Consider the following 12,995-nt stretch of genomic DNA (forward strand, 5'->3'; position numbering starts at 1 on the left):
AAAAGTGAAACACCAAACCCCACAAGGGATTTTCACACGAAGGCCCCTCCAGCTTCCACGCCTTCCGTCCGGCACGAGGATCCGGCTCGGGATTTGCGGCTGCATCCTCTCTCTGCGCCCTGGCGGGCCAAGCCGCGGATCCCAGCCGGGTCCTCACCCCCTCCCCGCCCCTCCCCCAGATCCGCTCGGTTGGGATGTCCTTGCCGCCGCCGCCGCGGCCCCATTCCGCCGCGCACCAGCCCCGGGGCGCCGGCTGCGCGCAGCGTCGCTATCCCACCCAGGCTCCGGGCTTCCAGGAGGGTCGCGGAGCCCCAAGCCATGACTAAGGCGCCCATTTGGTAACTCTGCCCTCTTCCGGCTCCTTCCTCCTCCCTCCCTTCCCCGCCCCCCCTCCCCGCCACCCCGCTCCCCTGCACCGCCCTCCAGCCCGCCTCCCAGACGCCCACCCGCCCGCTCCTCTTTCCGCAAGATCGCAGAGGTGGCGCGCAGCCCGGCGAGCCGATGACGGACCCCTTCCTCCTGCCTTCAATGCCTCAGCGGAAGATCCCCAAGGGCTGGAGCGAGGAGCGCTGCCGCTGGACATCCTCCCGGGGAGGCTGCTCCGACCTGCTGCGCGGCGCGTCTGAGACTGGGGACTGAGCCATCCCTGCCGCCGCCGCCGCCCGCTCCGTCGCTGCCGTCGGTCTGGACTGGCCCCCACCTCGCTGCGCCCGCTCCCCGGCCCCGGCTCGGGGGCGTCCCGGGGCTCGCCCCGCGCTCGCCGCCTGCCTCGCGCCGCGTCCTCCCGACCCTGCGGCGGCGACGATGCCCGGGAGGAGGGTCCTGACGGCGGCGGCGCGGATGGTGGCGGCCGGCGCCCGGGTGTGATGCGAGCGTCACGGTGGGGATGCTGCTGGCTGCGCGGCGCTGAGGGCCAGCGAGAGCGAGAGCCCGCCCGGGGCGGAGGACGGACTCATCCGGATCTGGCTGCAGCGTGGGCTCGGAGCTCCCCCTTCCTTTTGATCTCCCTCTCGGGCCCCCTTTATTTCGTTCTTGCTTTGCGTCTTTAACACCTCTCGACCCTGTCCTCCCCCCGCCACTGGAAGTCTTCCCGTCTCTAAATGGAATTAGTGGAGCCCGGAGCCTCTGGTGTAACGCACAGACATGATCCATGGGCGCAGCGTGCTTCACAGTGAGTACCCTGCCCGCCGCGCCCGTGCGCTCCCGGAGCCAGCCCTCCCGCCCCTTTCCAGCGGCCGAACGCGCAGGAAAAGCCTCTGCGCCGCGCTCCGGCGGACCCTGCAGTCCCGCGCGGGTTGGGGCCGACGTAAACTTTCTGTATTGCAGCATCGTGGAACCGGGCGTGGGGGCGGCGCGCGGTCAGCCGTCGCCCGATCCCACAACCTGCCGGGGAGAACGGGCTTTCGGTGCGCAGGAGCCCCCCGGGGGTGGAGAATAGCGTGCAGTTCAGGGATGGACACGTGCGGCAGAGATTGGCCCAAGCGAGGGCGCAGGTGGAAAGCGGGAGAGAGCGGATGATACCTAGTGGGGTGAGAGGAGTCTTCCTCTTCCAGGGGCTCCCGGAGCTCGGAGGGCCCCCGTTCGCAGTCCGGGAGGTAGCAGAAGGCACACCTGAAGCCGGCGCTGGAGGGAAGGGCGAGGGTCAGCCTCCACCCCTTTCCGCCCGGAGACGGCTGATGTCGCTTTATGGGTGTGTGGTAACGCGGGCAGTGTAGAGGTGGGAAGGAATGAGAGAAAATAGTATCACGAGTCATCGAGTAAAAGGCAGTATAAGAAAATGTGTGGTGGAAATTTATCATTACTAAGCAAAGATGAGAGTGTTGATCGCGAGCCACGCAGTTAAGAGAGGGCTTTGCTAATGAGTTAAACACAGTACATGGTCTGTAATGTGATTTCACCGAAACAGGAAGAGCGGAGTAAACAAATACACATCCTGATGCCGAAGGATGTGTACCTGTGTGTTCTGGGTGTGAGCAGAAGCACGACAAATTAAATTGATATTTTTTCCCCTGTGGAAACACACAGTAACAGCAGCAGTCAGTGCCTTAATTTAAAATGCAAATGAACTGACTAGAGCATAAAGTAACACACAGTTTATAATATTTTAAATATTAATATCAAGACCTAGATACCTTTCTTATAATAATGTTTAAGTATAAATGTATAAACCTGTGATGAGCTTTATTTCAGGAAATATTTGTGAATTGTGCTCTCCCCCCAATTCATTTTAAGTGAAAATATGAAAACATATACCTTTTATGTCGTTGGACAACAAAATGAATAAGAAGAATAAAATAGAAAAATCAAATTATGAAGACTAGCTTACTTACTATTTTGCTAGTGTTTCATCTTGTAAAAATGTTGATTAGATCAAAAATATGGAAGTAAAACAAATTTAGATTATAATGGCATTGCAGATTCACTGTTAAGTTACAGATCAGAGTCTCTTTGACACTGGAAACCTGACTCAATATAATGCTTTTGAAAATCACCTTTCTCAAATTAATAATCAATTTCTATAGATTGATTTGGTATTAAATCAAGTTAAAGTTAGAAGAGATTAATTTCACAGCTTAGAAAGTGCTGAGGGATGGGGTTACTTGGAGGTTCAGAACATTTTTGTAGGCAACATTCTAGTAATGCTGCTTAATGCCCACAATCCACAGTAATCTGTTTCTTGCTTGTTCCCCTCCCCCACAGCCTGTAGGATTTGTCTAAGTATTTATTTTCTAAAATACAGCCATACTGCAGTGTGTCAGGAACAGTCATGGAGCTGTTCTCATCTTTTGCCTCTCCTTTTCCTCCTTTTTACCTTCTGGCCCCTCTCTTCCTTCAGAGATGCTAGCAGAGCCATTCCCTAAGGGCAGTTTAGATACAGTGTGACTCCTGAAGTCCCACTGTACTGTGTGTGACATGAATAAATTGTCATGTTGCCTTTAGAGTGAACGATGTATTTGCCTTAGGAGTTTGGGTCTCATCCATTCTTAACTTGCATTACTTTCTTAAGGGAGTCCCAAGGTTTCCTGATTTGTACATTTCAAATTGGTTTTTGCAAGTTCTGAATCAACTTCTAACAGTTAACAATGATACAGTTAATCAGCTTTGATATTTTATCTTGAAATTATGTTTTTATGGGATTTGATCATTTCAGTGTATTTTAACTCCAATTTTTCTTTTCTGTTTCAGTTGTAGCAAGTTTAATCATCCTCCATTTGTCTGGGGCAACCAAGAAAGGAACAGGTGTGTTTACTTAGAAAAATCTAGTGGAAGACCTCGAATTATTTTGTATTTTCCTATTTTCCTTCTACTCTTAATATTCCAGAATATCTGAACCTGCTATAATGTGTATAATTGATTGGTTTGGCTAAGACAACATGTAAAAATTAATTTAGTAATGGATATTATAAGAATGTCCTCTCTATTTTTAGTATAATAGAAAAATTGGATGATGGCTCTTTTTAAAACATTTTTTTTTAAAACAGAAAAGCAAACCACCTCAGAAACACAGAGGTCAGTGCAGTGTGGAACTTGGACAAAACATGCAGAGGGAGGTATCTTTACCTCTCCCAACTATCCCAGCAAGTATCCCCCTGACCGGGAATGCATCTACATCATAGAAGGTAAGGGGAGACAGTGCCAGAGTCAAGAGAGCACTGAGCCAAACCTGGCCATCTCTGTGCTTTGGATGAAGAATATGCGTATAGGCATTACAAAATTGATTTGGAGATCATGCGCAAAAATATCTCTGAGTGAATCAAATAACTGTAAAATCTGGAATCAGGCTAATTATTGAAATTCTTAGTAATGGGTTATGAACAAGCAAATTCGGTGCCATAAAAACAAATGAACAACTTAAGAGTTTATTTTGCAGTTGGCTTAATTGATTTAGACTTCTAATGCCATAGAATAGATGCATAGTTGGCACAATATTAACTAATGTGTAAGTTTGAGAAACTAGTATTTTTTTAGCTCAACAATTAGTAGAATAACCTGCATGTTACATGTTCTTTAATATTATAAAGTACAAAAATCATATTGTCAAAGATCAATCTATCATCACATTTTCTAAACACCAATCTGAAAGATAGTTACCTTATTTATGTTAACAAGTGACATCTCATTTTAAAGTCAAGGTCAGGGTTGTAAATTACGACACTTTCTTTGATGACTTTTTTCCAACATGAAAGATAAATGGATGGTGTTGGAAAGAGACTTCTCTTTGAATATTTCCCATTTACACTAACCTTGTAAACATCTTTTTTTTTTTTTTTTTTTTTTTTTTGAGACGGAGCGAGAGTCTCCTGATTTCCAGCGATTCTCCTGCCTCAGCCTCTTGAATAGCTGGGATTACAGGCATACACCACCATCCCTGGCTAATTTTTGCATTTTTGGTAGAAACAGTGTTTTACCATGTTGGCCAGGCTGATCTTGAACTCTTGACCTCAAGTGACCTACCCACCTTGGCTTCCCAAAGTGCTGGGATTACAGGTGTGAACCATGGCTCCCTGCCAACACCTCTCTCTTAAGTACAACTTTTAAAATGTAGAAACATTTCATCTGGTGATGGAAGTTTTCAGTATTCCAACTGTTAGTACCTAATAGCCTAAAACTTGGAAGCACCCCCCTCCACACACACACACACACACACACACATACACACGCACAGGCAAAACTGTCTTAATGTAAAGATATATGCTCTTTGTATTACTTATAAATGGGGACACATTTATTTGATAGAGTTTTCAAAGAAGCAGACTTTCTGTTTACCTAATTTTAAGAAACTCTATTTAGAAATGATTATTTTTGTTGGTAATTATTGGGCCAAAGACCTTCCCCCACCCTTAGCACTTGAAGTTGAACTTTCAGGAAATAGAAACCACACTGTATGAAGGTAAAACAATAAGCTATGCTATTAAAAGGATAACACTGAAAACCTAAGGTCTGGCAGTGCAAATTCCTTTTATGACTGATAGAAAAGGTACTTGCTCCTTGTCTCATAGGACTTAACAATATTCTCTGGGGACTATGTCCCTTTCCGTAAACAATCTGTAGGGGCCCCAGGATTAGCACAAAGTAGTTGCAACAGGGAAGCCAAAGAGAAGAATACGGGGAAGAAGAGATGCTCACCTTCGTTTCTGAAGAATGTCCGGGGAAGGCATCATTCTCTGCATAGAGTAGCTTGTGTGGAAATTCAGAGCTGTGATATGGTTGGGGACCTGCGTGGTGTATCCTAGGGCTTCGGTAGAATCTGAGGAAAATACAGCGGGAGGCTGAAGAGGGAGACAGTCTCAGACAAAGGGGTACCTGGTATTCCTTCTGTCCCCACTGGATAAAATCTTGGACATTGTGTTGAAGACAGTCAGGTGCCATTGAAGTAATTTAACTTGAGGAATAATGTGAGATTTTGATGAAGAAGTAACTGAAGGAAAGAACATAAATTAAGAAACAATTGGAAAGTCCAAGTAAATCATAGTAAATACTTGTACTAAAGAAGTGGCATCAGTGATGGAGTACATGAAAGAACTGAGAGGTATTTAAGAAACTGGATTGGCCAGATGCGGTGGCTCAGGCCTGTAATCCCAGCACTTTCGGAGAACGACGCGGGCGGATCACGAGGTCAGGTGACAGGAGACCATCCTGGCCAATATGGTGAAACCCCGTCTCTACTAAAAATATCAAAAAAAATTAGCCGAGTGAGATGGTGGGCGCCTGTAGTACCAGCTACTCGGGAGGCTGAGGCAGGAGAATGGCGTGAACCCGGGAGGTGGAGCTTGCAGTGAGCTGAGATCCGACCACTGCACTCCAGCCTGGGCGACAGAGTGAGACTCTGTCTCAAAAAAAAAAAAAAAAAGAAAAAAACTGGATCATGAGTGGCTGGATCAAGGGATTCAGAATACGGTGTCCTGGGACTGTTCTAATGTTTGTTGCTCGATGACTTGTTAGATAGACGGAATTGCCATCCCAGAAAAGAAATGTAGACAGAAAAAAAATGGTTTAAAGGAAAAATAATATGTTTAGTTTGTGCTTATGGAGATGTTCCACAAAAAATTGGGTACATGTAGCTCTAGCTTAGTGAAGAGATAGATGTGTGCTGAAAATGTATTTGTATATGTCAGAAATATAGATATTGTTGTTGAGGTTGTTAATATGAATAAAATTATCCAAGAGAGTATTTGGAGCACTCTTTTTCAACTGCTTTTAAAAATGCAACTTCCTGGGCCTTTCCCCAGGAATTCTGATTTAATTGACCTTATATAGAGCCCCAGGCATCATTATATTGTAGTAACATTCCATTGGAATGCCCGTGGCAACCTGGTGTCTTCATCTAAAATGAGAGAAAATAAGATGTAGAATAAATTTTCTGGAAAATAACATGTAAGAGATGGACAGAGTATGGGAAAAAAGTAATGGAATGAGTAGAAGCCAGAGAGTTAGGCAGGAGAGTCAGGTGCCCAATGCCACAGCAGCCAGAGCGGACAGGGTGTTGAGAAGCAGGGAGTAGTCAAAGTGCCAGTTGTCACTGCAAAGAAAAATAGGTGAAAGACAGAAATGCATGTGCTACGTGAAGCAGTTAAGAGTTTGTTAGTAACAGCGATGAGCACTCCCATTGGCATAGTGGAGACGGGTGTTTTTTTCTCTTTTAAAGGGGCCAATTGCACATATTTAATTCTAAAATGAATATTCTGTAGAGAAGGGTAAATTTAAAATAGAAGAGAAAGAGGGATACATAATTAGTCAGATTTCTAGAGGTATGACCGATTGGGATGAAGAATACAGGTGAGGTCTCAGTCACGAACGAGAGGATCTCTTTATGAATGTCAGGTGGCCAAAAATTCCCTCAAAATGGAGGAAATATTCTGTGTATATGTGCACTATCCAGGTGAAAGTACTCATAGTTCTCAGTGCATCTGAAGATTCTCAAAGTGGTTGAGACCTCTCATGAACTAACCTCAGTGTTAGATCAAATATAACTTACAGAAATGTTAAAAGGAAAGGCAGCTGTGAAAAAAATTCTTGAAGGTGAAGCAAATAGAAGGTGAGAGAGTTAGACTTAGATAGCTTCAAATCGTTTCTGTGTGCCATAATCAACTCATGTTTAAATCTATCACCGTAAGTACGTGGCAAACTTAGTTTTAAAAAGTGATTTCACTGCCTTCTAAAATTCAGCTATGTAGGTTTCATTTCCGGGTGTGTGTCATTAACTTCAACATGCTGGACCAAAAGAAAATAAATTGTCCACGTATAATGTTGCCTACCAAAAGCCATAATGGCAGAATGTTTCCTGAGGAGCACTGAGAGGTTGACTCAGCCACAGAACTTATGAAATAACAAGAATGAAGGTATGGATAAGTGAATTCATGTTAGATGGCCGTTATTTCTTAGTAGGGGAAATTGGTGAGCGCGTGTTGACAGATGACAGATAGAGTTCTAAGTAAATTAGCTAAGGACTGTCTTCATTGCTCTATCTTTCTGTAGCCATACGTTATTTAAATTAACCTACAATCTGAAGTAGTTTGTTTCATCATAAAACTTGTTATACTGATTTATTGTGAAATAAACTGGTAGATACATACTATAGGGTGATAATCGATGCAAGTGCTATACTTAGTACTGATACGTAGATGGGTCTAACTCAGTATTTGCCTTTTTGTTTTAAGGCTAACACTTTAACCATAAAACACGGTTAGTCATTTCTTGGGTACTTTCAAATTTACAAAAAAACAAAACAAAACACATCATTGAAACTCCCTCAAATCTGTCGTTATCGTGGTTACTCATTTGTTGACTTTTTTGATACATTTTAGTGATGGATAAAATATTTTTCTTGCATGAGTTATACATGTCTCTTTTCAATGTGGGAGTCTGAAACTTTTTTAGAAATTAAAGATTATTCATAAAATAATTCATTTTAAAAATGAATTGTCCTTAAACTGTTGATTGTTAATTTTATACCTGGGGAGCATCAGAGTTACATTTTATTCTGTAGGTCTCCAATTTCCAACTTATATCATTGTCTCAATATTAGATAAATTTTTGAAAACCGTACATACCAGAGTTTACTTTTTAGGTCATCATGGATGATGTTCAGTGTGTATTTAAGAAGCAGTGGGGTGTGGACAGCCACTATTTGGCATGGTTGCTGACCGTAGAAGGAGCAGGCCCCACTCTGCTAAGTCTTAACTTTCAAGAATCTAGAGGGGCTTAGTGCCTGAAAAGGGCCAAGTAGCAGGGAAGCACTCAGAGGGCTTCAGGCAACAGCCGTTTACTAACCAGGATACATACATGCTGATATTTCAGCAAACTTTATGGCCATTCTGGAGTATCCTGGCTGAATGTAAGTCTGAGATGCCAGAATTTTGGACTGTTTTGGACATATCAGGGGAAGAATGAAAGAACATTAGCAAAAACATTCATGTGGTGCTGTGTAGAGTTGCCAACCCTATAAAGCTTTCCCTGACTCTTTAGAGAGCTGTAAAAACATTTATGAATCTACGCTTATTTATAATTCACTCAAAGATGCTTTTTTTGGGAAATTTTCGATGACAAGTACTATGCTAAGCGCTGAGAAAGGTGAGTGAGATATGGTTCTTGTCTTGCAAGATCAGATTTAGAGAGGAGGCTTCTTTAAAGTAAATCTTTCCTGTGTAAAGAGAAGATAATGGTGGGTATGTAGATATTCAAGAATGTAAGAAAATCCGTGAAAGTGTGAAGGAGCATACTTTCTTGGAAGACAAGACATGTTTGAAGTGGTCTGAGCTCAGGCTCTCTGTGAGGGGATAGGGTCCTGGAAGCAGGATATTCTTAACAGATTATGCTTGTCGAATGCATTGATCATGGTCCAGCTGCTGAGGTTTAAACCTGAGAGGGATGTGATCAGGTTTGTGTTGTAGAAAAATTACTCTTAATATCTTTGTACATGCACTTGGATCTGATCTGGACACATGACTGGGATTATTTGAATGATTATATTTAATATAACTCTATGCCAAACAATTTCTCAAGTGATTTGTGACCTTAAACCTGAGTATTCCCGGAAATACGACCTTCTAGCTCCAAGTTAACAGCCTTTCATAAAAATAGTGTGCTTTGTTAGTCCTGCACAAAACATCAAAATGGTCAACTTGTATCGGAATATTTTATGCAACAACATCGGTTTTAAGGTTCACTCCTTAGACAATTTTTTGAAAATTGTATCCCGTAGAATAGTATCCTATGCTTTCTTTATATTTCCATGCATATCATCCATAAGGTTTGAGAGAAGATGTATAGATAACATCTGAAATAGAATCAGAAAATAGCAACCTGAAGATACAAGAAATGGCCTCCCAGACACAATCTCTCTTCTTTACAGCTGCTCCAAGACAGTGCATTGAACTTTACTTTGATGAAAAGTACTCTATTGAACCATCTTGGGAGTGCAAATTTGATCATATTGAAGTTCGTGATGGACCTTTTGGCTTTTCTCCAATAATTGGACGTTTCTGTGGACAACAAAATCCACCGGTAATAAAATCCAGTGGAAGATTTCTATGGATTAAATTTTTTGCTGATGGAGAGCTGGAATCTATGGGATTTTCAGCTCGATACAATTTCACACCTGGTAAGTAAGTACTTTAAAAAAAAAAAAAAACTGTTTCTTTTTCTTCCTCATTTTTCTGTCTTCATAGTACAAAATCTTTTGTAAGACAACATTATACTTTTTCAGAGAATGTTCCAGTTCTATTTAAAACCAAACCTACAGTGCTTTTTCTTTTCACTACATAAATTCTGAAAGGAAAAGATGTTTTCCTTAAAACAGCCTATACTAGAGGTAAAGAGTAGTGACTCAAGACTCTAAATGGGCATCAGCAACCCCAGCAAATGGATGGGCTTTGTTATGATGGAATGTGTAATTGGAGAGACAGTCTGTGATAAGGAAACTCATTATACATAGGAGCTCAATAAGCTTGAAAAGGCAGTTGTTGTATTAGAAAATATATCCACCAATGTGATCTTTGGGGAACCTGAATCAGAAGTTCATTTGTTCTGAAAATTACCATGTTTCAATCCAATCGATCATACTTTACCAAGCAGTCTACCCTCTTTTCAGAAAAGCAAATTCTTAAGAGTTTTGATGAAAGGAAAACTGAGACCTATAGCAGCCAAATACTCATTTACAAGGTCTTGCAGAAATTGTGTGCAATTATCAAATTATGCAATCTATCTCAGTTTTCCTTTTAACTTGCTGGAATTAAAAAGGGGCTGTGATGTTGACTGGCTCACGTAAGAGTTATCATTCATTACAATAAAAATTGGTTGTCACATTTTTTTACTGCAAGAGCACTACATGCATTAATTTAAATGGAAAAATGATTCAAACTACATAAAGCCCATTTTTTATTTAGTGTTTTTTCATTTTGTATGTATTGTTTTATTTAAGTTAGGCAATAGGATAATTTGAAATATATGTAGAGGTTGTTGAAGTTTGTATTCCATGTTAAAGAAGTAACGTCTAAATAGGGCTTTGATACTCAGTTAAAAAACTAAAATTTTAAAAATTATTAATATAAGTTTCATGATGACTTTCATTATGACATTATGGTGTATGTTAAATCAAGTATTAACTGTGGCGTATATATCAGCTGTAAGCATTAGGAATGTTTTTAATAGTATCACTAAAGGATTGTGGTTTTAATTATGCTTTGCTGATAATGGATTACTCACAGAAATCATGGGTATTTCATGTGTAAAATCGAACTAATCTGAAGTATTCCCAAAAGGTACAAATGTTAGCTTAATTTGTTTGTGAGATTATTAGTGCTAGAGTTATAAATGGAAAGGTAGGTATTTTTTTCTCAACTGATAATTTTGAGTATAACCTGTACCTAGAGACAGTGACATATGGCATGGTATAGGTTTCATAAGTTGTATTTTCATTTTGGATTTGGTGATCATGAAAATAATGTCTTGGATTTAAAACTGTGGTTTCATGAAGAATGTAGTGTCAACTGTCATGCTTTATCAACATAAGTGATGTTGTCCATGTTTCTGGCTCTATTTGAGATGACATAAATGGTGGCACTCAATCTGTTCTTCTAGGTTTTAAAGCCTTTTTGTTCCCTGCGTTTTGTTCTTTGCTTTTTGTTTCTTTAGAGCCACCATACTGCATTTATAGAATGAGATTTCATTGCTGTGAACAACTGAATCAGAATGGAACTCTTGGAGACTTTTCCATGAAGTAGGACAGGTTAAGGATTGGCTGAGGCTTCTGTTTTTACTCAGATCAACTAGAGCAAAACTTCTGGGGAAACCTACAATTGGAACATGAAGGAAAGCTGGAACCATAAAAAGGAGACTTGGAAAGCTTACATGACAGCAAAAATTGACATTGTGTGACCCAAGGCCATTGCCTGAGTGACATAACTAACCCTCTTCTAGAAAGAGGCAGTGTTAAGGAAGCCGATTACTTATTGAAATAGGAAGTGGGAAGGGATTAGTAATAATTTGATAGCATTTAGCGAATCTGAAGCCAGGCAGGCTGTAGTTGTCATTTTGGCTGAATTTTTATTTAGTGGTGTCATTCAACTGGTGACTGGGGAAATTGAAGGTGGAAGAATTTCTCAAGTCAGCTTAATGATTTATGTTATAAAGCATTGCGAGAATTGCCAGGGCTCCGCAGTGGACTGACATTGGAGATGAAATTCCACCTACCAAGTCATCTTAGATAGAAAGATGATGGTCTCCAGGACAGCTGTGAGGAGCACTGATTTTGAAACCAGATCTGACTTCCAGTTCTGACTTTTCTTTTATTTGCATCATGTCAACTTTGAACATAGTCCTTTATATTCTCGCTCTCAATATTTTTAACTATAAAATAAAAATAATACCAAGTAACTCATAGAATTGTTTGAAAGACAATTACCAAATGCATATTTATGAATTTTTTGAGTGCTTATAAGATCTCAACTATCGAAAGCTGTTGTTTTTATTAGTTTGATCATGTGCTCTTTAAAAACAAAGCATGCTTGGTATACGTTATTGGGAAAACAAGTGTCTCAGACTTAAAAACAATTCCCTGAAGTTTTTAGGTGGGTGCACAAAATTCCTACCTATACTATGTCACTTTTTTTAGTTGATGAAATTTAGTGACTTTAGATGAGCCCAGACTTCCAAGTGGGGTTTGTAGTTATTTCTAACGTCAGTCATGGAAAATGTCAAGGCAGTAATAGCAGCAGAAAGGCCTGGTGGTCTCTATCACTTTAATGAAGTTATCCCAACCTGGAATCTAGATATAATCTCACAGTCTCAGAAACTTTATATAAACACATTGAGAGTGTACCCATCTCTTAGAAATGAATCACATTTGCCAAGCTAACAGGAATGAATATACATATATACATAATATTTATACATACATATGCATACTAAATACATATTTACATTTTCATTAAGAATTCTGAGAATTACATAACCCATTTCTTCCTGCAAGCAAACACACCTGGGTGGGCAGGTTATAATCAAAACATTGCATAGTAGTATGGAATCCAGATATTGAAGTTTAGATGTACAGCATGCATATTGAATAAGTATTGAACCAAATGTTGGATAATTCATCTTCCTAACACAGATTGTGTCTTCCAGTGGTGGTTTAGCCTCCACACTGCCATAGGTTCCAGCGTCCAGTCTCCTGGTTCCATCTTGCCTGACTTGCAAACTCATTTGTGTAGGCTTTTATCTCCAATTCTTTTTCCATTTCCTTTTATCTGACTCTATGACTTTCTTTTCTACTGAACTTAAAATAATAGCCTTTCAGTCTGAAGCTCTTGCTGTTCATAGTAGCTATGCTTCTGAATTCCCATTTGTACATGGGAACAGCCCAACCGGAGGTCCTGTATGGATGGGGAGGATAGGGAGGCAGAGTGAGAGAGAATACCATAGAAATGGGCTTAAAGGAGGCCCTTCTCTTTCTCCTGGCACATTTTGATGAATCCTCACTTTTTGGTTTGCTGATTGTT

General features: G+C 41.1%; 1 protein-coding gene across 10 annotated transcripts in view; it reads left to right on the forward strand.

The window, feature by feature from the left end:
* The first annotated feature begins 213 nt into the window (after positions 1 to 213).
* Positions 214 to 12,995, forward strand: part of NETO1 (neuropilin and tolloid like 1) — a 127,975-nt gene continuing 115,193 nt past the window's right edge. For 4 of the 10 annotated variants that reach the window (XR_501412.3, XM_008013790.3, XM_008013789.3 and 1 more), the window contains exons 1-4: positions 425 to 1,171; positions 3,187 to 3,240; positions 3,483 to 3,620; positions 9,353 to 9,601. Coding sequence is in view for 9 of the 10 variants with exons in the window: in XM_008013790.3 (XP_008011981.1) it covers positions 1,144 to 1,171; positions 3,187 to 3,240; positions 3,483 to 3,620; positions 9,353 to 9,601 (469 nt within the window). In the remaining variant the exon portion in view is untranslated. Of the gene's footprint in view, positions 339 to 421; positions 1,172 to 3,186; positions 3,241 to 3,482; positions 3,621 to 9,352; positions 9,602 to 11,133; position 12,995 lie in introns of those variants that run through there. The other 6 variants (XM_008013793.3, XM_008013792.3, XM_073006238.1 and 3 more) reach the window with 5 other exon arrangements.

The sequence above is a fragment of the Chlorocebus sabaeus genome, chromosome 18, assembly GCF_047675955.1.
Source record: "Chlorocebus sabaeus isolate Y175 chromosome 18, mChlSab1.0.hap1, whole genome shotgun sequence".
Lineage (NCBI taxonomy): Eukaryota > Metazoa > Chordata > Mammalia > Primates > Cercopithecidae > Chlorocebus > Chlorocebus sabaeus.